This window comes from Neovison vison, chromosome 9 (genome assembly GCF_020171115.1).
Source record: "Neovison vison isolate M4711 chromosome 9, ASM_NN_V1, whole genome shotgun sequence".
Taxonomy (NCBI): domain Eukaryota; kingdom Metazoa; phylum Chordata; class Mammalia; order Carnivora; family Mustelidae; genus Neogale; species Neogale vison.
Genome location: NC_058099.1, coordinates 5,010,802 through 5,037,316, shown reverse-complemented (window position 1 = coordinate 5,037,316; position 26,515 = coordinate 5,010,802). Strand labels below are relative to the sequence as shown.

The 26,515-nt window shown below is 44.7% G+C and overlaps 1 protein-coding gene across 4 annotated transcripts in view; it reads left to right on the top strand.

Annotated features, from left to right (window-relative positions):
- NUP214 (nucleoporin 214) overlaps window positions 1–26,515 on the top strand; it is a 101,425-nt gene that overhangs the window by 11,622 nt on the left and 63,288 nt on the right. For 2 of the 4 annotated variants that reach the window (XM_044264667.1, XM_044264664.1), the window contains exons 10-21: window positions 2,601–2,727; window positions 3,771–3,932; window positions 7,698–8,139; window positions 9,841–10,013; window positions 11,696–11,793; window positions 15,150–15,236; window positions 15,415–15,564; window positions 16,508–16,666; window positions 19,017–19,120; window positions 21,216–21,398; window positions 22,078–22,163; window positions 22,264–22,347. In XM_044264667.1, coding sequence (XP_044120602.1) covers window positions 2,601–2,727; window positions 3,771–3,932; window positions 7,698–8,139; window positions 9,841–10,013; window positions 11,696–11,793; window positions 15,150–15,236; window positions 15,415–15,564; window positions 16,508–16,666; window positions 19,017–19,120; window positions 21,216–21,398; window positions 22,078–22,163; window positions 22,264–22,347 — 1,855 coding nt within the window. The remainder of the gene's footprint in view (window positions 1–2,600; window positions 2,728–3,770; window positions 3,933–7,697; window positions 8,140–9,840; window positions 10,014–11,695; window positions 11,794–15,149; window positions 15,237–15,414; window positions 15,565–16,507; window positions 16,667–19,016; window positions 19,121–21,215; window positions 21,399–22,077; window positions 22,164–22,263; window positions 22,348–26,515) is intronic. The other 2 variants (XM_044264668.1, XM_044264665.1) reach the window with 2 other exon arrangements.

Genomic DNA, 26,515 nt, shown 5'->3' with positions numbered 1-26,515 from the left:
ACTTTGAAAAGCCAGCAGACCGCTAAAAGCACTTGAGTGTGTGAGCGCCGCCTCCTTTCTCGCACTCTGTCCTCCTTGCAGGCCGGAGTCGGGCTGCGTGGACGGTGGTAAGCCGTTCTAAACCCGGGCGGGTTATGCAGAGTGACCGCAGAGGGATCTGGTAAAAGGGAAGTTTTTCTTCCTTTTTTTTTCCTTTAAGATTTATTTATTTATCTTAGAGAGAGAGCAAGTGCATTAGTGCAGGGGGTAGGGACAGAGGGAGAAACTCAGGCCGACTCAGCACTGAGTACAGAGCCCTATGCAGGGGTCCGTCCCACAATCCCAAGATCATGACAGCTGAAACCGAGAGTCAGGTGTATAACTGACTGCCCCACCTAGGTGCCCTGGGAAACTTCTTAAAACTCTGCCTTGAGTTTACAGATGTTGTGTGCACCCACACACAGAGACTTAGGCCTCTCCATTCGGGATTTATCCCTCATTCTCTGGGTGGCGAGGCAGTCCGCTGTAAGTGCGTGGCTTTCTTAGTGTCTAAGATGGTCCACTTTGGGGTCACAGGCCAGAGTTCAGCGGTCTGATGTGAAGTTTTAGATTGTCTTTAGTAACGGTTTTCTAAGAACACAACTATTTTATGTTCTGACACATTTAAAATATACTTGTATATTTGTTTCCTATCAGGATGATTTATGTATGTGGCTAAAAAAGTCCAATAATAGAAAGCGCTTATAAATGAAAAGATTACCCCTCCCCTACCCCATCCTTATCCAAACCTATTTAGAGGGGACCTTTTTTAACTTGTCAATTTTTACCTTTTTTTTTTTTTTAATTTTTATTTATTTGAGAGAGAGAACATGAGGGGGAGGGAGGAAGCATGAGTAGGGTGTGAGTGGGGGGAAGGGCAGAGGAGAGGGAGAAACAGGCTCCCCACTGAGAAGGGAACCCGATGCGGGGCTCCATCCCAGCATTCTGGGATCATGACCTGAGCCAAAGGCAGATGCTTAACCGAGTGAGCCACCCAGGCGCCCCATAAATTTTTACTTTTTAAGGTTACCTCCTTATCTCTCGGTTAAGCGTTTGAGTCTTAATTTTTTTTTTTAAGATTTTATTTATTTATCTGACAGAGATCAGTAGGCAGGGAGGCAGGCAGAGAGGAAGGGAAACAGGCTCCCCGCTGAGCAGAGAGCCCGGTGTGGGGCTCGATCCCAGGACCCTGGGATCACAACCTGTGCCGATAACAGAGGCTTTAAGCCACTGAGCCACCCAGGCGCCCTGACTCTTAATTTTGGCTCACGTCATGATCTTAGGGTTGTGAGATCACACCCTATGTAAAGCTCTGAGCTGGGCATGGAGTCTGCTTAAGATTCCCTCTCCCTCTCTGCACCTCTAAAAAAAATAAATAATAGTCTGCTTTGTCCCTAGTTAGTGATTATTGACTTTAGACCTTATTACCTGTTGTGGCAGGTGAGAATATAGCTCACATATGGCCCTTAAATCCTTATCTTTCCTCTCATAGGGGTTCTAGCACTGTTGTAGTTCTTCTGTTGGTTTCCTTTGTATCTGTAAGTAATGTGTTTTACTTCATTTCTTATGGTGTCACCATACACAGTATCTCTTGACCTGCTTTGTGAGAGGACTACTTTCTCCCCCTTGCCTTGAGCGTACCTACCCCACCTCCCAGCTGTTGCCATCTGCGGCTTGTCTTTTGCAAAATCGAAACTGGTACCGTTGGCATTCTGTTCTATAGTGATTATAAAGTCTTTTTTATTTTGTCTATAGATGGTTTTTCAAAGTTGAAGTCAATTTTGTTTATGTTTTGTTTTTCGAAGTAGAAGTCAACTTACTTTCAGTATAGCTAAGTCATGGGTATGATTATGTTCCCTTTCCTAAACAGCTTTTTGATTTTCTGTTATTCATGGAGCATTATTCCCTTTTGATTCATGCTGGCCAATTTTGGTCCACACTGAAAGTTAGGTAAATAGAGTGATTTTTAAAAATCATTTATTTGCAGGAATACAGCCCATTCAAGCATAGACAAAAGCAGAAGGGGAGTTTATGGGAAAGAGTTAGTGGTTTCTCAAGGACCCCAAAGGCAGGAAGAGGGGCCTGTGCGAGGAACTGATGCCAAGATCTGGAAAGACAAGAACTAAGGGTAACTCTCTCCACGGACAAGTGAGCGTAGGGCACCTGGCCAGCTTTCTAAGCCACACTGCTCAAGACTTGGTAGCAGTCACCCGGAGTTCCTGGTACCAGTCCCACATTTCCAGGAGCAGTTAATAACTGGTTGGTGCAAGTATTAAGATTCATCCACCATTTTTAGGAATCTCCCTAGTTGGGGTGGATGGTACCTTGGGAAGTGTTCCCGATAGTGGTGATTTATTCACGAGGCACGGACTTGTTCTATGAGGAGTACATAGGTTGATTTGGAAAATGAACGCCTCACGTGCCAGGATGCGCGGGGCCTTTAGACCATCTTCCCAGATTTCAGAGTTGAGTCAACACATTAAACCCAGTGACTTGTCTTTTCTTTTCTCCTCTTTGTACAATGGGAGAACCAATGCAGAGCTCTAACCAACATAGCGTTTTCATCTTCTACTTTTTTCCAGATTAATTGGGAATCTTGGCTCCTGGAGGATTCTAGTCGAGCAGAACTGCCTGTGACAGACAAGAGCGATGACTCGCTGCCTGTGGGAGTTGCCATCGACTATACTAACCAAGTGGAAATCACCATCAGTAAGTATGGCCCGATGCAGCTTATGCAGACGTGGTCTTCTGAGTATGGTTGATATTTAAGTCTAGTTCGTCGTATTCCTGGTATAATCTACCCTGCGGGGCGCTTTTAACTTCTGTAGCTCGTTTCCACTTGAAGAATGATACAGAGTATGTCGTGACGACATGAGATTAACTTGATGGACATTTCATGATAAGACAAAAGCCAGTCTGTGTGTGTGCGTGCCCGCGCACATATCTGTATGTGCTTTCGCATATGGGTGAAATCTAGAACAGGGGTCTCATTCCCCGGTGGCTTTGCACAGGAACAGCAGCACCCTCATCCAGTCCTGCATAGCAGCATTTACTGTGAAGACATGGTTCAGAGAATGGGGACCTCAAGCACTTGGCTTCCAAAGTGGGCCTGAGTGTGTCTTCTCCCTGCTGGAGGGTGGCAGGGCTGCACACGTGCCGCGGAACACGGAGTCTCTGCTCTTCGGTGCTTCAGTGTAGAGCGGTATCCTCGTGAGCACCACTAAGTTCCTTCCTGTCCTTTCCCTGGGCAGGTTATTGGGTCTCCTTAGTTCACTTACACTGATTCTCTTCAGTCTTAATTGACAAAACACATGTTAGGATTCAATTGTGAATGAATATAAGGTAGTTTGACTCACTTCTCTGTGTCCTTCTGTGTGTTTTGCAAAGTGAGTAGTCTGTCGCTTTTCTGCTAGGCCAGGCCCCTTCTAGACATGACTGTCTCAGTCAGGGGAACATCTTAAACAGTGAGACACTCGTAAGACTTGCGGGAGCTTAGAAACAGTCACGGCTACCTTAGTCTGCTGGAGCTTCCCTGCGGGGTCCTGCAAGACGGTGGCAGTCCGTAACAGCAGGAGCTTTCTTTCTGGAGCCAGTGCTCCCGAGGCTACTCCAGTGAGAATCAGAACAAACGGACTTGAACTACCGTGGGGATGAGTCTGCTACTCGCCTTCTCGCTCCGGGCGGTCTTTCTCTTCCCGCCAGTCACTTCATGGCCTGGCTCTTTTTTCACTTTCACTTTCTTTTTTTAACAGATGATGAGAAGACTCTCCCACCTGCTCCAGTTCTTATGTTACTTTCAACAGATGGTGTGCTTTGTCCATTTTATATGATCAATCAAAATCCCGGGGTTAGGTCCCTCATGAAGACGCCAGAGAGGCTCTCATTAGAAGGAGAGCGACAACCCAAGTCGTCAGGTATGTGCCTCTTCCTGCTCTGGCACAGAGGGAATACCAGGGGCTTGTTCCGGACCGTTGCCGAGGATGAACACTGTGCAGGGACACACAGTGGTCCTCTTCATTGGGCCAGTCTGTCTTAATGAGGCTGGGACTAACTTTTCCTTGAGCATACGCACATTCTTGCATCCCCACAAGCTTTATTTTCCAATCTTTACTTTAGGGAAAAGAAAGTCCAGCCAGATGGATCCCATCAGGTCGTCTAGCAGCAGTGTTCTGTTACAGCACCCTGTGTTCTCTGGTCTGAATCCTACAGACACTTATAGTCCTAAGGGATTGTACACGCATGCGCTGAATGCCGTGTAACTTACGAATGTCACATTCATTGACAAAGCGCTTGTGAAATGTATCATGAAAATGCACTGTATACTTTTTTATTGTTTTTGCATGAGAAAAAAATGTGTACATAGGGAAAATACTAGAAAGGTGCATATTAAAATCTAAATAGTGGTTTTATCTGGTTGGTGGGAACATGGAGATTTTGGTTTTGTTTATATTTAATTTTCTTTAGGTTTCTTTTCCTCCTCTTTGAAAATATTGCTTAAGTAGTATGTGATTCTTGGAGGAAAATTAGAAAATACAAAATCATTTAGGAGCCCATCAGCCATTATCAGTAGCCATAGTCTACATTTCTGGTACAGAGTCTTTATACAAGTAAATGTGCCCATGCAGACGCTAATCTGTACTACCACATTTTTCAGTGCTAGTGTATCACCTGCGAGAACTAGATACAAAACATTAAAAGATTGTTCCATATTTTAAAACTTCACCATTTCTCTTTTTGAATTTCATGACTATAGCTGTCTCTGGCTTTTAAAAAAAAAAAAAAAAAAAAAAAGTGTGGCGGGACCAGTTCTCTATCTAAGAAAAAGCATGTTGACCAGCTGGCTTGGGTAAGGCTGACAGTGTATTTTCTTGCTGCTTCCCAATGCAGAGTGCATCGTTCATAAACAGAGCTGTGGAGACACTTGGGCTCCTGCTGTTTGGCAGTGCGAGCCCAAGAAGTAAAGAGGGACCAGGCAGACCCTGTATTAGCCTGTATTAGCTAATACAGCCCCTGTATTAGACCCTGCTGGTGCGTCTCATCATCCACAGTGTGGCCTCCCAGTTGTTTTTTTACTTTAAGCACTCCTGAGTACCACCAGCTACACTCATTTGCACGGTCGGTCTGTCTGTTCACAAGCAGTACACCCTGTGGGGTTGGGAGCCTGCGGGATGATGTTTGTTTCTGAGCACAGTTCAGTGTGAGGGACTTTGCAACTAGCCCATCAAACCCCCAAACGCAACGAGAGGCTAGTTTTATTTTTCGCCACTCCTAGAGAAAGCCCCGTCTTCCCTCACACGTGGTCCAAAGGAGGCGGCCGTGTTCAGATGAGCAGAAGAGAGCCTTGGAAGGGAGAAAGTAGGCAGCCAACTGTAGCTAAAGCGGTCCAGGGAAACGTTAATGGTTCTGCCTGTTTCCATGCTACAGCTCCACGGATGCTGGGCTGAATGAGCAGGGGGTTTTCATATGTTCAATTCTATTTTCGGTTAGGAACATGCCCCTGATTTCTTTTGGGTCTGGCATATACTTTTCACATTGGTCTTTTGAATGTGTGTGGAATTGAGGAACATCTATATGTTTGTGTCTTTTTTTTTTTTTTTTTTTTTAAGATTTTATTTTATTTATTTGAGAGAGAGAGACAGTGAGAGAGAGCATGAGCGAGGAGAAGGTCAGAGGAAGAAGCAGACTCCCCATGGAGCTGGGAGCCTGATGTGGGACTCGATCCCGGGACTCCAGGATCACGCCCTGAGCCGGAGGCAGTCGTTTAACCAACTGCGCCACCCAGGCGTCCCTATATGTTTGTGTCTTTAAAGAAGTTAGCTGTCACTGGTTCCATATTGTGCGAAGGAAGTATTAACAATACATTTGCTAGCATTTTTACCCTGCCATAAAAGTGGCAGTTTACTGGGGTCTTCTTTTTCAGAAGTGTTTTCATACTTGTACCCTAAGTCTTTCATTACTTTTGACATCGTGAAGATAAACTGTCAGCTGAGACCATTTGGAAGAATCAAGACCCAGTAACTTTATTGATAAAAAATATTGCTTTCTTACTTATTTATTGACTTACTGAACTTGGCAAATTAAGATGTTTATAGAAATTTTGGAAAACAGAAAAATATTTAAACCTGCTCTTCCCTTCTAGTGTTTTTTTTTCATAAACATCTTTCTTCATAGTTGTAGTCCTGTTGTACACACCTTTGGTGTTCGTGCTTTTAATTTAAATTGTGTTTCTAGGTTCTTATGTAATCTTTGTGATTGATTTAAAAGAATGCTCACTATTCCATTGAACATCTTTTAGAATTTGGGTTGTGTTAAATGTCTGTTTCATGTTTCAGGTTATTCTTCTGGCTTTATTCTTAGAAGTGGGATTACCGAGTCCATTTCTTAGGATTTTTTGAGACATAATGCTAAAGTGTTTTCTGAAACGTTATGCTAACTTAGGTACCTGCTGGTGTAAAAGGTTTCAGGTTCATTTTTCCCTTCCAAACATAGGGATTATATGTATTTAAATTTTGATAATTTATAGGACAATAAAAATATATGCCATTTTAATTTGCATTTCTTTGATGAGGCAGATTGATGTATTTTATGAATTAAGTTCTTATATCAGAGTCTTGAAATTTCTTCATCTCAATTTATATGAGCTTTTTAAAAAAATATAAAACATATTACCATTTGCCACAGAGTTTTCTTAGTTTATTTACCTTTAAGTTATGTAACCATTTTTACTCAGTCAAATCTTTTTTTTTAAAGATTTTATTTATTTGACAGAGAGCGAGAGAGAGAGAGCAAGATCACAAGCAGGCAGAGAGGCAGGCAGAGAGAGAGGGGGAAGCAGGCTCCCTGCGGAGCAGAGAGCCCGATGTGGGGCTCGATCCCAGGACCCTGGGTTCATGACCCGAGCGGAAGGCAGAGGTTCAACCCACTGAGCCACCCAGCCACCCCTTATTCAGTCAAATCTTAATCTTTTCCTTTTGTGGTTTTTTTCTTTTGGTTACTTCTAAATTTCAAGTTATTAGGCTCTTCAGTGACTCTTCACTTTTTGCCACGTTTGTTTGGAGATGTACACGTACATGTGCTTCTGCATGTGTAGACATCTTTAGTTTATCTGGAATTGGTTTTAGTGACTATTACGAAGTGGAGGTCTGAATTAAAGTTTTCCCCTGATTTCTGTGAAATGTTACATAATGGTTTCTTTTTCACTGTAACGTTGAGACATGCATTTTTTGATTCTGCCCACGAAGTCCTATTAATCTAATGTCTTTCATGTATTCTTTTTCCTTCAAAGTTTTGTCCATTTCACCATGTGGAAAGTCCACATCCACCCCACTACCCCCCCCACTTTTAAAAAAGATTTTATTTATTTATTTATTTATTGAGAGAGAGAGCACGTGCGCGCACAAGTAGGCAGAGCAGTAGGCAGAGGAGAGGGAGAGGCAGGCTCCCCGCTGAGCAGGGACCCTGATGTGGGCTCGATCCCAGGACCCTGAGATCATGACCTGAGCTGAAGGCAGACACTTAACTGACTGAGCCACCCAGGCTCCCCTCTTTCCCCCCGGTGAACAAGGACTGTTCTTTCTGGCTTCCTTCTGCCACGAGCCCTTTTCAGTTGTTTTCTGTCACGTGGACATCCGTTGTTACTGTGCTGACTTCTCCCTTTTTCTCCATTTTGTTCCCCACAGGGAGTACTCCCACTACCCCAACCTCGTCTCAAGCCCCACAGAAGCTCGACGCGCCAGCCCCCGCAGCCCCGGGTCCACCAGGTCCACCTTCATCACTGTCTGCTCCCCCCTCCACCTTCTCTTTGCCTTCTGCTGTCGGAGCTCCTTCTGTGTTCTCCTTCGGCCCTTCTTCCTTGAAGTCATCTGCTGCTGTCCCAGGGGAGCCCCCTCCATATTCCAGTGGCTCGGGCGCGTCCATCTTCTCTTTCCCTTCTTCTCAAGCCTCCCTAGCGCCCACCCCTGGAGCCTCTCCCATGACGCCATCCGCAACCTCGTTCTCCTTTGGATCCTTGGGTTTTAAGCCTACGCTGGAAAGCACGCCGATGTCAAGTGCGTCTGCTCCAAACATAGAACTGAAGACCGCCTTACCACCCTCAGTGTTCAAGGTCAACCTTAGTGAGAAGTAAGTAACACTTGAAGAAAGTCTGCTGCTTTGGTGGCATGAGTAGAAATATCACGTGTTATTAGCTGGAAATTGAGTTACTGTGAGTGAAGTTACAAATAGATTTTCTCTTTTTTCCTGCCTTCCAAAGTAATAATGGCAAGTGGTAAGAATTTAAACAACGTAAAATGTTTGTGTTTAATCAGTGGTTGGAGTCCAGAAGAGTCTCTTAGAATTTTTTTTAATCATAAGAGGTTTATATTTATATGCTTGTTTTTGCTTTTTTAGATTTAAAATGTAGGAGATCCTCCTTATTTTTACTCATTATTTTATTTATTTATTTATTTACTTTGAGAGGGAGAGCACCTGTGCAGAGGGAGGGGGAATCCCACACAGGCTCCATGCCCAGCACGGAGCCCCCTGCGGGGCTCGATCCCATGACCCCGAGATCATGACCTGAGCTGAAATCAAGAGTCAGATGCTCAACCAGCTTAGCCACCCAGGCGCCCTGATATTCCTTATTTTTAAAAAAATAAAGCAATAAGGAATATATGTCCTAGGAGGGGAATGAATCTCTTGTGGTCCTTTTTCCTTTACTCTCCGAGGCACTTCGTGATAGCCACCATCGTGGTCTGTGAAGTTGTCCCTGTGTCAGGTGACTCTCCTGCCCGATGGTCCTCAGGGGCCTCTCACTGCTGTTCCAGGACAGTCCAGACTCCATAACGTGGTCCTCGCTTTCTTCCCCGTGGGGCTCCTGCCGACCCCCTCAGATCGCATTTTTTTACCACTTTATCTGCTGCTCGTGTTCTCCCCGCTAGCCTGCAAGCCTGCGGGAAGCAATCCCAGCTTGCCCGCGCTCCCCTTTGCTGGCTCCCCTTGCCCCCGGAGGCAGTACTGGCTGTCATCCCCCATGCTGCCATTGTCACACAGCCACCTCATTCTTTTTTTTTTTTAAGATTTTATTTATTTGACACAGAGAGAGAAGTCACAAGTAGGCAGAGAAGAGGCAGGCAGAGAGAGATAGGGGAGGAAGAAGGTTCCCTGCGGAGCAGAGAGCCCGATGTGGGGCTTGATCCCAGGACCCCGGGATCATGACCTGAGCCGAAGGCAGAGGCTTTAACCCACTGAGCCACCCAGGCGCCCCCAGCCACCTCATTCTAACGGCTGCCTGGAATCCACTTTGTAGTCTCACTGAAATGTCCCTGGCCAGTCAACTCACACTGGACATCTAGATTGTTTTTGGGCTTTTGCTCTGTAGGTGAAACTTAACTTTCCGTGACCATGAACATCCCAAAGACGGTGATCTGCTCCCCTCTGCCTTTCTCACTCCCCAGAGGAGGTGAGCGCCCTGAAGTGAGTTCTCAGTGATTTCCTCAGCAGAAGGACAATGCTAGCCTCTCCTAAGTTTATTGGAGCCCCCGCCTCCTTTTTTTTTTTTTTTTCACTTGTCTTGATAAAAGGAAAATATTTCACGATTTCATTTCTCCTTCATGTTAGGTCTCGTTATTTTCATAACGAGAAAATAGTTTACTCCTCAGTATGCAGAAGATAAGATCAAATGTTTCCTTGGCAGCGTTCACCTTTTGTAAGAAATAGCTAAATGTTTCTGTCTCACAAAGGCAAAAGCACAGGAGCAGTAAGTCCCCTCCGTGGCATTGCTCACGACCAGCGTTAAGGGGCCCCAGCGCGGGCGCTCCTCAAGCAGTCGGGCTGCCGTTTCAGGTTCACTGCCATGGCTCCCTCCACTCCTGCCATCAGCTCCCAGGGTGTGCCCGCGACACTGCCGTTCCCCTCTGCCGCCAAGCCGGCTGCTTCTGGACCCCTCAGCCACCCCACGCCCCTCTCAGCACCGCCCAGCTCCGTGTCAAAGTCCTCAGTCTCTCCCTCGGCATCAGGTATGATTTTAAGCAAACTGCTCCAGAGCTCAGCCCTGAGTTCCTGCGTCTGCGTGTTTCAGTTGTTAGGAACCCTCGCCCCCATAGTCAGACGAGACCCATTTGTTCTTGCTTCCTGTGTCTCATGCTGGTGAGCTCTGACAGTCGTACCCTCGGTACTGTCGGCTGTGAGGATTGCCGCAGCCTGGGTGCTGCCTCACTTGGCTCTCCCGACATTTCTCATGGAGCTAAGCGTACCTGATGATTCAAAAGGAAGTCTCTTGTTGGGTGCCATCTGTCTTCACATGCAGCCTGCCCTATGTGAAGGGCAGTTATAGAACAATTTGGAAAGTTCCATAGACGAGGGAAGGCCTGCAGTACTCACAGGCTTATTGCTTCTGATGGCTGACTGTGATTTTCACACTCAGCCCTACTGTGAGCGAGTCTCTATTAAATGATGATTATAAATGGAAATAGTTCTTATAACCAAGTTGGATCCAAGTGCATAGTATAACTCTATGAGCAAACGTACCTGGCCTTTTTTCCCTTTCATACCTGCAGAAAGATTGTGTAAACTGTGTAACAATGACTGTGCCCTCCACCAAGACAACACTTGGTAATATTCTGCACCGTTTGCTTTGTGTCTTCTTAGCATACATTTTTTTTTCATTAAAATATTTGAGAGTTAATCACAGAGACTTCGCCCCTAAACACGTAAGCACATATCTCTTAAATACAGGGTTACGTGATATGTTTTCACACTCAGAAAATTAACCATAATCTAATCTGTAGCCCATATTGACACTTGCACGGTTGTCCCAATAATGTTCTTTATGGTTTTTTTCCCTCTAGTCAAGGACCACATGTTCTGTTCCAGTTTTTTCTCTTTAGTCTCAGTGTCAAATATTTCTTTGCCATTCTCATCTTTCTCAGCATTGACATTTGTGGAGAGGTCAGGCCAGTAGTTTGGGAAGTCTTGCCTTAGTCTTTTCATATCTGTTTTCAGTATAGGAGAGGAAACTTGAACTGTGATGTGCATACATGGTCTCCATTTCCACTGCTCACTACCAGGATCTCCACCCCCCCACCCCATTGCCATTATTTAATTCTTACGGTTTGGAGGGTCCTGGGTTATTGGATTATAAATCCAGTGGCACTCTAGACTCCCTGGGGGATCCTATCCCTAATAGTTCAATCAGGCTCTCTGGAGGTGAGGTTTGGGTATGAGTTTCTGGTATAGTTGTTTTTTTAAAAGCTCCCTAGGTGATTCTAATGTGCAAAAAAAGCAAGCCTTTTTCTAAAAGCTTCTAGGAGGGCCCTGAAGACCATGTGAGTTCTTACAAGGTAATGGGATTATTTGCACTTTGTCCCCAGTTTCCAGATGTGCAACAGGAGTCTCTGGGGAGTAAGGATGGACCGAATGGCCAGCCTCTGGGGCCTGCACAAAAATGCACCTACCTGCTACTATCAGAGACTTTCCAGTTTTATCTGCTTTATAAAATAGAGTTTCACATCTAAAAATGTATTTTGTGTTTTTTCATTATCTTGGATCAGTCCTGACAACCTGGATGCTGCTCTTGGTAACATAAATCATGGAAGGGAGGCCAGGGACACCGAGAAGCTTACTTTTTTAGATTTGAGGGAAGGACACCTGTGCTGGGAGGCAAGAAATGCTCTCTGTTTTCACTGACTTCTTATTCCAGCAGGGCGGTCTACTCAGGGCAGCCCAGGCCCCGTGCCCTCCATGGTGCAGAAGTCACCCAGGATAACCCCTCCACTAGCCAAGACCGGCTCTCCCCAGGTATGTTGAAACCCGGCTTATCGCGGTGTGTGTTCATCTACTGTCCCATCATGTGTGCTCTTTTTAAAGCGGGTTTTCGTGGTTTGGAATTTATGCCTTTGAAATAGTACTTCGAGCTATGTGGTGGGAGTTACTGAAGTCGGAGCTTGGAACGTTTGTAACGTTTGCCCCTAAATGCCATTTCTCTCAGCCCCAGAGTCTTAGCGCTGTTTTCTCTGCTGGTTCCTGAGCTTGTTGTGCTGTGCTGTTGACTTTGGTGTATTCTCTCTCTGAAAAGACTGTAGTGTGTTTTTTTCCCTCTCATTCCCAAAATAACTGAGAAATCTATCCAGTGCCGTCTTCTGTGCTTTCCATAACATCTCAGTTTATCCATAACATCTCAGTTTATTTTACTGAACTTTTTTATTGGCATGTAATACACATGGGGAAAAAAGTATTTCCATGCACCAGCTGAATACGCCTTGGTAACAACACTCACCTCAGATCAAGAAATAGCACATTATGGGGTGCCTGGGTGGCTCAGTGGGTTAAGCCTCTGCCTTTGGCTCAGGTCATGATCTCAGGGTCCTGGGATCGAGCCCAACATTGGGCCATCTGCTAAGCGGGGGCCTGCTCCCCCCACCCCGTCTGCCTCTTTGCCTACTTGTGATCTTTCTCTGTCAAATAAATAAGTAAAATCTTAAAAAAAAAAAAATGTGTATATATATACATATATATATATGTATATATATGTATATATATATATATTAGTGTAAAAAAAAGAAAAAAAAAAGAAATGGCACATTACCAGGACCCCAGAATTCTCCCTTACATGTGCCCTTTTTAATTATTCCCCTTGCCGAAGTAGGCTCCCTGCTATGATTTCTGACAGCGGAGCTTAGTTTGGCCAATTCATACCTTCACTAAAATGGAATCACATGGTGTTTTCTTGTATCGGGCAGTTTGGCTCAACATTATGTTCGTGAGATTGATCCGTATCATTGTGGCTGTGTGGAATTCATGGGGCAGCTATACGACAAGTATTTATTCTACCTGACAGACATCTGAAGAGCTTCCATGTTGAAGTTACTGCGAATAGTGTTGTGAGCATGCTAGTTGAGGTCAAGGTCTGGGGGTGAACATACATAGGCATTTCTGTTGGGTGTCTGCTGAGGAGTGGAATTGCTGGGCCACAGGATACACGTGTATATTTTTTTTCAGTAAATGCCCACCGGGAGTATAAGAGAGTCAGCTGTTCCATATCCTCATTGGTCCTGCGATTTTTCATTTCTTATTGTTATATTTTGCCATTTTAATTAGTATTTCCCTGGTGACCAGTAAATTCAACCTTTTTTCCATGTGATTTTGGCCATTTGACTATCTTCTTTAATGAGGTGTCTGTTCTCAAGTCTTTCATCTGTTTTTCTATGTGGTTTTCTGTCTTCTTACAGATTTCTGTCAGAGTTCCTTATAATACAAATAATTTCTCTGTGAATTGCTTTTTCATTCTTCTCGTGGTGTCTTTTGGTGGCAAGTTTTGTTTTTGTTTTTGTTTTTTTAAGATTTTATTTATTTATCCGACAGAGAGAGATCACAAGTAGGCAGAGAGGCAGGCAGAGAGAGAGGAGGAAGCAGGCTCCCTGCTGAGTAGAGACCCTGATGCGGGACTTGATTCCAGGACGCTGGGATCACGACCTGAGCCAAAGGCAGAGGCTTTAACCCACTGAGCCACCCAGGCGCCCCTGGTGGCAAGTTTTTAATAAAGTTCAGTATATCACCTTTTCTTTTATGATGAGTGCTTTTTGTGTTCTGTTTTAGAAATTATTTCTGGTTTGAAGGGGTCAAAAAGATATTTTCCTGTGTTTTTCTAAAAGCTTTATTATTTTCTTTTCATATTTAGATTTACAGTTAATCATCTCAGTTTATTGTTATGATTTAACTTTGAGAGAGTTATGTCACTTTCCCACTTGATTTGTGTGCCCTGGAGACCAGAGTCATGGTTTTTCCTTCTCTTTGCCAATTGGCCTTCTTCCTGCCCTCAGCACGGACCCCGCAGGGCACACAGTAAATGCCCAGCTTATAGGTCTAGCTTTTGGCTTGGTGCACAACACATGGTATTTGTTAGATCAATGTTTGCTGGGTTTTTTTTTTTTTTAAGTTTTATTTATTTATTTAATAGAGAAAGAGAGAGAGAAAGATCACAGGCAGAGAGGCAGGCAGAGAGTGGGGAAGCAGGCTCCCCACTGAGCAGAGAGCCTGATATGGGGCTCAATCCTAGTACCCTGAGATCATGACCTGAGCCAAAGGCAGAGCTTAACCCACTGAGCCACCCTGATGCCTTCAGTGTTTGCTGTTTTAATGGTTGCTCATGCAGTCTACAAATCCTCTATATGGTAATTGCTGTAGGTATCAAATACTCTAAAAGCCATCTCAAGTTATAATGTCTCTACAGCAGAACTCTTGATTTCTGTCTCCTTAAGAACCTGTTCCAGGTGGTGTGCTCAAGCCCCAAACCCAGAAGGCATTCTGGATCCCGCTACTTAACAGAAGCTCCCCCTAATCCTTACTAGCAGAAGATCTTGTCAGCTGTACGCTGATGTGTCGTGTGTGTGGCATGAACCCACAGCCGTTGCCCCCGTGAACGTCATATTTCAGACCATTGTCATCTCTTGCCTCGTTACCCTCCTGCCTGGTTTCCCTAGTTCTTCTCCCTCTCACTGACATCTATGCTTGATTTAGCAGCAAGAGCGATCTTGTAAAATCCTAAATAAAAGAACAAACTCTCCCAGAGCTCCAACAGTAGTTTTCCAGCACCCTTAGAAACATACCCAGACTCCTTAGTTTAGTCGTACACGACCTGCCCAGCCCTTTCCAGTTCCCTCCCTGACTTCCCCGGCCCACGTTTCCTCTCTCTCTCGGCCCCCACCATGCCGGAGCTCTTTCCTGCCTCGAGTTCTCCACCTGCTCTTCTTGCTGCCTGGCAGGTGCTTCCCCTAGAACTTTCTGTAGCTTTCTGCTTTATCTCAGGACTCATTTCAGTGACTGTGCTCAGTGAGGGTTTTCCAGGCCCCCTCCTCTCCACTCGTGCCCCCTTTCTCTTCTTAGGTTCCTGTTTACTTTTGTCCTGTCACTGTGCGCAGCTAAAATGATCTGGCTGGTTTACTGCTTAGTCTTGGTAGAAGGCAAGGACCGGCAGAGCAGAGACTTCTTCTGTCCTGTTTGCCTCTCTCCACTGTCTAGAACATGCCTTACAGCAAGTAGGTACTCGGTCAGTGTGGGTTCGAAAGAAGGAGTGAGGGAGCAGGGACTGTATTGTGAAGCTGCTGCTTCAACACGGGCTGGGGGTGCGTCTGTCAACCTTATGCCTTCCATTGCAGGCGAAATCACTTCAGCCTCCCGTTGCAGAGAAGCAGGGACACCAGTGGAAAGAGTCAGATCCCGTGATGGCTGGAATCGGGGAGGAGGTAAAGTCCTTCCTACAGATTTTTTCCAGAAGTAGCCCTGACCATGAGACTGGAGTGACTCTGAGTGCCGACCTGTGCATGACTGTTTTGTTCTGAGGCTGTGGTGCACCCTGGGGCCTCGTGCTGTCAGGGCCTGGGAGCCATGAGTTCAGCCCTTCCTCTTTTCTGGCTCCTGCAGATCGCGCACTTTCAGAAGGAGTTGGGAGAACTGAAAGCCCGGACTTCCAAAGCCTGTTTCCAAGTGGGTAATTTGGAGGAGATGAAGATGCTCCGGATGGAATCTGATGACCTGCACACCTTTCTCTTGGAGATCAAGGAGACCACGGAGGTCTGGGCTTGTGATGTTCTTCCTGATTTGAATTGTGCTTTCAAAGTCGCTCCCCCAGCACTCCATTCTTCAGGGGCCCCAGTGTTGTTTTTTTAAGAAGGATGAGTAGTTTACTAGGAATGCCCAAGTTCAGATCCTGTCTTCAGCACTTAACAAATTATGTGACTTTAGGCAAGTTAATGTAGCTACTCTAGGTTTTCGTTTTTTCATACAGAAAATGGACTAATTATAGTTTCTACCCCACTGACACACACCAGCCACTCTATAATAAAGTCTCTTACAGTTACTAGTTTAGGTATATTTGAAAATTGACCATAGTTTATAATAAATTATTAGATTATGGTAAAGGGTTAGGTTTAAGAGCGTATACGGTATAAAAATACCATGTATTTATTGTTAATGGTATTTACTGTGTTACTGTTACTACTGCTTACCACGTGCCAGGCACCGTGTTATCTTGCGGACCCCTCAGACCATCCTGTTTGGTAGGTGCTATTGCTCTCTCTTGCAAGTCAGGAAGCTGCAGTGTAGACAGGTGAAAGCATTGGCCCAAAGGTACCCAGTTACCATGTGCCAGTCCCTGACTGTCTGCCTCCAGAGCCTGCTCTGAAAACCGTCCCTGGTAAGAGACCAGTTCTCCAGGCTGTCGGCAGTGATTGTCTTTGGGTCGTGGGACTGTAGGTCAAACCAGTAGCTCTTCTTCCTCTTTGAGTTTCTGGTCAGTGGAATATGTGGGTTTTCAGTGAGGAAGAAAAAAAAAAAACTTCAGAAAGTGAATGTTTGTATTTTTCTTTTCAAACACTGACTTTCTTTTTGTAGAATCACAGGTGCATCATGTAATCTATCGGAGAAACACCAAGTAGTTGTCCTTGATCCGGACGGAAAGGTTTGTTTCTCGGAAATGCCACTCTTTGTCTCAGTATGGCCCTTGTATCTTTTCTAGTCTCTCCATGGCGACATCAGTACCCTGAAAACAACTTTACTTGAGGGCTTTGCTGGTGTGGAAGAAGCCAGGGAACAAAACGAGAGGGATTGCGACTCTGGGTATCTGCACTTGCTCTATAAGAGACCCCTGGACCCTAAGAGCGAAGCCCAGCTCCAGGTAGGAGGATCTAGCCCAAGTGAGAGGTTTAAAACCAACTCCTGCAAGTCATTCTCTCTTGTGAGGTCTCGAATCAGGGGCCTGCCCTTCGGATGTTGTTGATTTTCTGTGAATAATTTGCCCGCTTTCCATAGATGTTCTTGGCTGTGACAAAGAAAAGAGCACTTTTCCACTTCATGTTTTACAGAATTAAAACTGGCATTAGAATTCTTGATTCAGTGGTAAGCTTGGTGGAAAGCATACCATTGAAAAAAATCTATTTAAAAATCAAATCATGAATAATAAGATTTCATGTCGCAGTTGCTCATTGAGTGCTAAGTACGGTGCTGGGTGTGTTTTCCACGGTACTTCTAGGCTTCAGCTGCACCGCAAGATGAGAGTCACTGATCTTATTCTATGCAGTTACGGAAGTCGGGCCCTGTGGTCTCAGGAGCTTGACCACAATGGTGATGTTTTAGTAAGAGTGAACAGTTGGAAAGCTCTGCCTTCGTGGGCTCTTTTCTGTACACCAGACCTCAGCAAAGTTACTTCTCTCATTCATTTATAATAATTCTTATTCTCTGTTGTAGCAAAATCTGGTTTTCATTTCCATCTTTCAGTTTACTGAAAATTGTTTCATCACAAGCTTTCACGGGGTCACCTCCTCTCTCTGCATTTGGCCGAGTCCTGGTAGGAAAGGGTGCCTGTGTGGCCGCTCTGAGCTTCTCCCCTAGGATGTGAGGTCTGAGAGTATGATGGATGCCTTCCTGCCTTGGGAAGTTGGAGACTGCAGACTCGACACTTCCTGCCATTTCCATCCCACACCTGGCAAATTGACTGGTGGTAGGAAAAGAGAGTCTGAGGAACCCCCGCTGTGTCTCTCAGTCCTTGAGGGCTGTGAGTGTTTACTGTCGTAGCAAGAGAGCGGGCTCCCTACCTGCCACTCAGCAGACGACTGCCTCCTCGTTGCATCTTGATATACTTCGTCCCTCCGTGCATTTTCACCTCTTGCTCTGTGTCCAGAGCAAAAGAAAAGCATGTAGCTTTGGGGGGACACTTGCCCCATTCAAAAGGAAATGCTTTTCTTTTGTCACAAAACTAAGATAATAACCGCTAGCATTTATCGAGCACATACCACGTACAAAAGACGGATAAGGAGGCAGATGCTGGAACGGCACAGGTGTCCCCGTGAGTAAATGCTAGAGCCTGAGTCTGGCGCGGAGCCTGGGCTCCTCACCGCCGTGCCGTGCTGACCCGGGGGGATAAGTGGCCGTGGGAAAGGGAACCTATGAATGTGCGATCAGTTGCTGTGGCGGTGCCGATGAGGGAGCAGCTAAGCCACAGAGAAGTGTCTGTGACGGGCCGCATAAGAGAAGTTGGCTTTTCAGGTAGATGGGGGGGGGCACTCAGGAGCAGCGGGGCTCTCGAACGCACAAGGCCCGGTGGCACTTGTGCTCAAAGGACAGGGCCTCCCTGCAGCCATGGAGTAGGGAGCCGAAATTTATACTCAGAGCTAAGGTTACTGCTGCTTCCTGGAATCGGGTTGGCTCTTTCTAAAGAACAATTTGCTCTTTTTCACTCGGGGCGTATACCCTTAGCCCGGAGTAGTTTCAAAAGTCCAGTTAAACACGGGAAGAACTTTGTACAAGTGTAAAAACTTATTCATAGCGTATGGCACATCGTCCTCTCTGTATGCGTGTTTAATGGAATGCTTCGTCTTTATTGCACTTTTAATTTTCGAGAGTCAGGTTGTGTAGCCACGAAGGTTAACACCGGCCTGGGAATTACCGCAGGCCTCGAATAAAATAGATGTGAATTTCACTGAATGGTCAGTTCCATGCCTAGTGCTGACACTGTTCTTTGAGAAGAGGTGAGTTTTTCTCACCTGGTAAGAAGACTTCTGTGTCACATGCTATGAATGGATAGATGCAGAATTAGTTTCAGTACTTTTGTTGGATCATTTTGTCTGTATTATAGTTAATTTCATGGGTAGGATAGCAAAAGCCCAATGGGTGTGCTGTTGGAGCAGCAGAGTGCAGTGGAAAATTCCTGGAGCATGTTGAGTTGCTTTAATAGGCACTGACAAATGAGAATGTGTGACAGCATTTCCCTGGAGCCCTAGGCTGGCACACCCGGCCTGCTTCCCTGGGCTTTGTGACCACTCCTCTGTCACAGTTAGAAAGATTGAGTTCTGTTGTTTTGTTTTAATTATGACATTCTAATGATTATATTAAAGGTTCTGCTCTTGTGTTTTCTTTGTTCGCTACGGTGCTCAGTAGAAAAATCTTACAAAATTATTTTGATTATTTTGATCCCTCCTCCAGGCTACTAGAAAACTAATCATTTGCTTTCTCGTTTCTCTTCTTAATAGGAAATTCGGCGCCTTCATCAGTATGTGAAATTTGCTGTCCAGGATGTGAACGATGTGCTAGACTTGGAATGGGATCGGCATCTGGAACAAAAGAAAAAACAAAAGTGAGCGAGGTCTCTCATCCACTGTGGGTTGCAGGAGACACTGCTATAGCCTTTTGAACAGATAACTTAAGGGCACTGATTAAAGCCCTGCAGTTGTTCATTCTCTTTGACCCAGCCACTATATTTCTGGAAGTTTGTTCTACAGAAGTAATAGCCACATTTGCAGCAGTTTACATAAAAGAATTTATATCACAGTACAGTTTATGACAGTGAAAAATTGGATTTAACTTAATATTAGAAGTTAGAGGGGTGGCAGAATAAGTCCAGTCACATTTTTTCCTTAATGTGGAATACTGTGTAACCACTGAATGTTTTTCCCCCAAAATATGGACGAGGTAAGACAAAAGTTATACTGGATGATCTTGGTTTGGAGATCTAAATGTAGAAAACAAGCTAGAAATAAATCTGTCACGATATTCAATTATATCTGTGAGATGCAGTTAAGAGGAATTTTTCTTTTATACTTTTCTGTATATTCCAAATCTTCTTGTTGAGAAAACTTTCCTAATTAGTGTGGATGACTTAGAAGGAAGAGAGGAAGAAAGGCATGGAAAACCTTGTGCTACCGTGGTCTTCTGTCCCCAGACATTTGGTCGTATGCCATCTGTTTTCCTGAAGGTGATTGCAAGTGGTACACCGTGAGAACAGTGAAGGTGCTCACAGGAAAGCTGAGAAACAGATCAGCCCTCAGAATGCTTGGCTCCTGAAACACCTACACTTGAGTAGTGTGATTAGCCCTGTAAGGAAACAAACCGGGAAATGATCTGTTTACTTGCTGTTCTGTGGGATCACAGAACTTGTAAGTGGGACGAGCTACGCGTGACGTCAGGGGCTGGGCTAGAATGTGCTTAAAATTCAGCAAACAGAACTTAATATGTCATATTGTACAACCCGGAGGAAGGCATTGTACCTGCCTTGTGTGCTTCAGTTTGGGGCATAGGTAGGGGAAGGTAGAGGTGAGCATCGATGCTGCAGACGCTGGTCAGGGGGAGCAGTCTGTGACCTGGCACTTGTCCCCTGGGCAGTTGGGCCCCTTTAGAGCTGTCATAGCTCACTGCACTGGTCTAAATTCATGTTCAAGTGTATGGGAGGGCATGGCTTGACCTGACAGTAGGGGCCTTCTGTTCTTCATGACAGATGGATTTCTCTCTGCTAATTAATAAGTTAGCTTCTTAAACAATGTATGATGCTAACAGAGAAACCGGACTTTCTTCCCCTTTAGGATAACCATATATTCTTTGCCTCACGTGTTTGTTTTTTTAAAGTTCCTTTTCTGCAGAGTGTAAGTTTGTAAATCTGTACTTTTCTAGCGCATCTCTGCTTTCAAGTCCATCTAAATACTACCTTGTATTCTACTGAAATGCCATTTTAAAAATTTATGTTGAACTGTCACCAGAAAGAAAGGGACTATTGTTCCTTTCTTGTTTTAGATCTTTCAGGTGGGGTACCTCCCTGTTGCTAAACTGAGAGCTTAGCCCAGTGTTTCTTTTCTTTTCTTTTTTTTAAAAAAGATTTTATTTATTTATTTGACAGGCAGAGAGGCAGGCAGAGATAAGGGGAAGCAGGCTCCCCGCTGAGCAGAGATCCCGATGAGGGGCTCGATTCCAGGACCCCGGGATCACGACCGGAGCCAAAGGCAGAGGCTTTAACTCACTGAGCCACCCAGGCACCCCTAGCCCAGTGTTTTACTTTCACCCTGAGAAAGTGACTGATGCCCACAGAACTCTAGTGGACCCCAGGGCTTTTTTTTCTTGGTGTAATTGACGTGCAGGAAAATAGCCAAACCCTAAGTATATAGCTGAAAGCATTCCCTGCCCCCTCCCATTTTTGACTCTGTTTCCCACCCTTTTCTTCTCCGGAACCTCTGTGAGGTTGTCTGATGATGCTGTCCTTCGCTACAGGCCTGGCCTGCTTCCCCTAAGCTTCTCCTTCCTCATTCTGTATTATCCTTATAAAGCTTTCGTCCCCTTTTTATGTTCTGGTTAATTTCCCTACGCTGCGTGGCCACCGGGTGTTCTCGGATTTATTCTTTCACTGTTATCATTGTGGTACTTGCACTGTTCATGTTGAATTCCTTCTTCCTTGTTGTCAACAGGCGCTTGCTTGTGCCAGAGCGAGAGACGCTGTTTAACACGCTAGCCAACAACCGGGAAATCATCAACCAGCAGAGGAAGAGGTTGAATCACCTGGTGGACAGTCTCCAGCAGCTCCGTCTCTATAACCAAACCTCCCACTGGAGCCTGCCCTCGGATGTCAGCTCCCAGAGCAGCACTCAAGGGTGTGCAGGGGAATGGGCCTATCTGGGCCACTGGCACTCCATGAATGTGGTTGAAGGAACAGCTAGCTGTTTGGGAGTCATGTGCAGAAGCTGTGGAGTATTTCGGATATGGGTTTGAAAGTGACTCTGCTCTCACCTGTGTGATCCTGGTCAGGTCCTTCACCCTCTCTGAGCCTTTGTTGCTTTGCCTATAAAATGGGAGTGACAGTACCTGCTTCGGGATTGTTGGAGAGTGAAATTGAGCGTGCCACTTGAGACAGGTGCCAGTAGATGATGGCAGATTCTATGTAAATAGTGTCGTTCTTTTGAAAATGAACTGGTAGAATTAGGTTGACTAACGTGTCTAGAAACTCTGACTTTTCATCTTGAGCAAAAACTTTCAGACCTGGCAGTTAGACAGTTTACTCCTGAAGGTACTGGGATGTTGTTATGTTTCTGCCTTTAGGCCAAATGTGTACATTCTAATTGCCCTTTGTGCTACAGCGCAGTTAGTGCTGTGTTTGCCCTGGTGGGGGGAGGGGGCGGGTATTGAGGTTGTAATCTCTTTCCTTTTGGATTGGATTATGTTGATTGATTGGTCAGATTTCCTGTTACCGTATTGGGGAGGCTTTCTGGCATTTATATTTGGGGAGATTTCTCGGGTCGTAGTTGGTTTGTATGTAACACAGTCCTCTTTTAGTTTTGACAGTGACCTTGAAAGTCTCCGTAATGCTTTGTTGAAAACCACCATAGAATCTCACACCAAGCCTTTGTCCAGAGTGCCAGGTAAACACATTCTTCTCATTCTTTAACTCTCTGCATTGTCTTCTGTTGACTTCTTAAAAACCAAGTCTTAAGCATTTATGGGTTCATGAATTTCTTGCAGCTAAACTGTCCCCCGTGAAACAAGCACAGCTAAGAAACTTCTTGGCCAAGAGGAAGACCCCCCCAGTGAGATCCACTGCCCCAGGTAAAGGGAACCGGTCCTGAATTATTAGCCTCAAGCATACAGTACCTGGTATGAAAGTGGGACGGAAGGAGGAGTCTGTATGTATCCGTGTCTGTGTGTCTGTGTTTTCCTTCAGCTCTTAGTAAGAAATAGAAGAAATGTCCCCAGATCTGTTGCCCATCTGAATATTAGAGTAGAGAGCAGCTTGTACATACTGTTCAGGGCAGTTCGAGGTAGTAGCTGTGGCTTTGACACTGTGTTCTGTAGTCCTTCGGTTATGTGGTGGTGGTTCCCAAGGGTTTGGAGAACACTGAGCTGGTACCAGGAACCCAGACCTCTGCTTTGTCTGAAGATGCTTTACTTGTCTAACTTGTGTGCGGTTTGGAGTAGAATTGCATTGGGGTTGGGGAAATACTTAGGAAACTACTTAGGAAATAAAGGAAGAAATAAAGGACAAAACAACTTAGGAAATAAAGCAAAAACCTACTATGAGAGAATGATGGCACAACACACTTGTGGAAAAGAAGCCATGTGACTAATGGAAAAGAATTTTATCATTAAATTACTATGTTATCTCAATTTTGTTTTTAAGAAATACTTGTCATGTGGGATACCTGGGTGGCATAGTTGGTTGGACATCCGACCCTTGGTTTTGGCTCAGGTCATGATCTCGTGGTTGTGGGATTGAGCCCCGCCTTGGGCTCTGCACTCAGTGCGGAGTCTGCTTCAGATTCTTTTTCTCCCTTTTCCCCCTCTCCCTGCTTGAGCATGCTCGCCTTCTCTCTAAAATGAATTTAAAAATCTTTTTTTTTTTTTTTTCTTTTTTTTTTTAAAATACTTGTCAGGGACGCCTGGGTGGCTCAGTCAGTTAAGCTTCTGCCTTCGACTTGGGTCTTGATCCCAGGGTCCTGGGATCGAGCTCCACATCCAGCTCCCTGCTCAGTGGGAAGCCTGCTTCTCCCTCTCCCTCTGCCTGCTGCTCCCCTGTTAGTGCTCTCTCTCTCTCTCTCTCTCCTCTGTCAAATAAATAAATCAAATCCTTTTTTAAAAAAAGTTTGTCCTAGACAACTTCATACATAGTCGTGCTTTGCTTTAGTGCCGATATCTGCTTTTTTTCTTTGAAATTGTGTTGTAAGTTGAAACTGTTTTTTAATACCAACAACAGATGTTTTTTGGTAATTAACAGAAGGAAATTTAATCTTACTGTACCATGATTGTTAGTTTTTCTGTAATCATAATATTGAGTGTAAATCAATAATATTGAGTGTAATCATGTAATATTGAGAGTAAATAGTAGTCACAGATAAGGGAATTTTTTCTTTTTTGTAAGTAGTCTCCACGACCAGTGTGGGACTTGAACTCACTGAGTTTGAGGTTAAGACCTGAGCGGAGGGACGCCTGGGTGCCCCGGTGGGTTAAAGCCTCTGCCTTTGGCTCAGGTCATGATCCCAGGGTCCTGGGATGGAGCCCCACATTGGGCTCTCTACTCAGCAGGGAGCCTGCTTCCTCCTCTCTCTCTACCTGTCTCTCTGCCTGCCTGTGATCTCTGTCTGTCAAATAAATAAATACAATCTTTAAAAAAATAAATGAGAAAGAGTTAACCATGTGATCCAGTAAATCACTCATGGGCAGGTCCAGAAGAACTGAGAACAGGAACTCAGACAGGTATCCGTACACTCATGTTCATAGCAGCACTGTGCACAGTAGCTGAAAGGTAGAAGAAAGCCAGGTGTCCGTCAGCAGCTGAAAAGGTAAGCGCAGTGGGGTATTATGCGCACCTTAAAGAGGAAGGAAATTCTGATGACATGCTATACCGTGGATGAGCCAGGAGAACGACGTGCTAACAGAGATGAGCCGGTCACAAAAAGACACTGTACGACTGCACTTGTATGATGAGGTCCTTAGAGTCGAGAAATTTACAGACACAAAGAGCATGGCAGTTGCAGGGACCGCAGGGGAGAGAATGGGAGAATTACGGAGACTGGGTACAGAGTTTTAGTTTTACAAGATGCAAAGAATTCTGGAGATGGATGGTTGCACCACAGTGTTCAGGTACTTAAAGCTGGAGAAGTGTACACTTAAAAAATGGTTAAGGTGGTAAATTTTAATGTTTTGTGTATTTTGCCATAATGAAAAAAAATTGGACATTTTAAAAATTAAAAAATAACTTTCATGCCTTCTGTTTTTAAATATTGAACATACGCCTTCTGATGACTGCACACTATTTTCCTTGTATTAGAAGGCTGTAATTTACTTATCCAGTTCCTGTTAAGTATTAATCTCGTTGCCACGATTTTGCTCAGAACATCCTTGTTCACAAATCCTTAACCACATCTCTGATTGTATCTTCGTAATAAATTCCTTAGAAGTGAGATTTATGTAATTTACTTGCTCATTCAACAAATATGATTGCCTACTTTGTCCCACACATTATGGTTAATAAGAGAAACATAATGTATGACCACATTAGACTTTCAGTTTGGAAGATAATATAGACATTAAGTAGAAACTGCACATTGTAGTCAAGCACTTTAAATCTAGGAAATATACATTAAAGGATAATTCAGAGCATATAAACATATTCAACTTTCTTTTTTAAAGATTTTATTTATTTATTTGACAGAGATCACAAGTAGGCAGAGAGGCAGGCAGAGAGAGAGGGGGAAGCAGGCTCCCTGCTGAGTAGAGAGCCCGATGCGGGGCTCGATCCCAGGACCCTGGGATCATGACCTGAGCCGAAGGCAGAGGCTTTAACCCACTGAACATCCCAGGCACCCCCATATTTAACTTCCTAAAAAAGATTTCATTTAGGGATGCCTGGGTGGCTTAGTCAGTTAAGCATCTTCCTTTGGCTCAGGTCATGATCCCAGGATCTTGGGATATAGTCCAACATTGGGCTCCTTGCTCAGTGGGGAGCCTGCTTCTGCCTCTGCCTTCTGTTCTCCCTGCTTGTGCTCACCCTCTTGCTCTCTCTCTCTCTCTAACAAATAAATAAAATCTTAAAAAAAAAGAGATTTTACTAATTTATTTGAGAGAGACCCAGTTGAGAGAGCATGAGCCGAGGAGAGGGGCAGGGGGAGAGGGAGAGGGAGAAGCGGACTCCTGCTGGGCAAGGAGCTCCACTTGGGGCTGGATCCTAGGACCCTGAGATCATAACCTCAGCCGAAGGCAGCCTCTGAGCCACCCAGGCGCCGCCAAAATATTTAACTTTTGAAGTACAAACTATAGGGCACCTGGGTGACTCAGTGGGTTAAGTCTCTGCTTTCAGCTCAGGTCATGGTCTCAAGGTCCTGGGATCAAGGTCCGCATTGGGCTCTCTGCTCAGCAGGGAGCCTCCTTCCCTCTCGTCCCCGCTACCCACCTCTCTGTTTACATGTGATCTCTGTGAAATAAATAATTACATGTGATCTCTGTGAAATAAATAAATAAATCTTCTAAAAAAATAGTTATGAACTATGACACATGTACAGAAAAGAACACAAAACAGAATTGCCCATCTGTGTAACCTCTACCTCGGTTAGGAAACAATATTTTCGTGGCCAACTTCCTAGACCCCTCTAGTGCATCCCGGTCTTCCGCCTCCCAAGAGGTACCATTGTATGGACATATGTGAAAGTGTGCCTTTGCTTTTACTTGTCTGGTTTTTTCCTTTTGATATTTGTAATTTTTACCTACTATTTTGAAAAATTTCAAAACTCCAGCTGCAAGGATAATTGTGAGCACCCACTTACCCTTCACCCAGATTTTCTAGTAATGTTGGTCACAATTGCTTTATTTTTCTCCTCTCTACCACACATGTTCACGTTATTGTTAATAATATTTTTAATATATTTACTGAGTTTTTTCTCTTAATTCCAGTATAGTTAACGTACAGTGTTATGTTAGTTTCAGGTGTACAATGCAGTGAATCCACAGTTCGGTTCAGTACTCCGTGCTCATCGTGAGAGCTGTCCGCTCTGACCCGTCACCAGTTTCCCCCGTCCTCCGCCACCTCCCCTCTGGTGACCTCTATGGTTACGAGTCTGTTCCTTGGTTTGCCCTCCACTCTCCTTTTTCTCCCCTTTATTCGTTTTTTTTTGTTTCTTAAATTCTTCATATGAGTGAAATTATGTATTTCTTTTTCTCTGACTCACTTTTTTGCTTAGCATTATATTCTCTCGATGCATCCATATTGTTGCAAATGACAAGA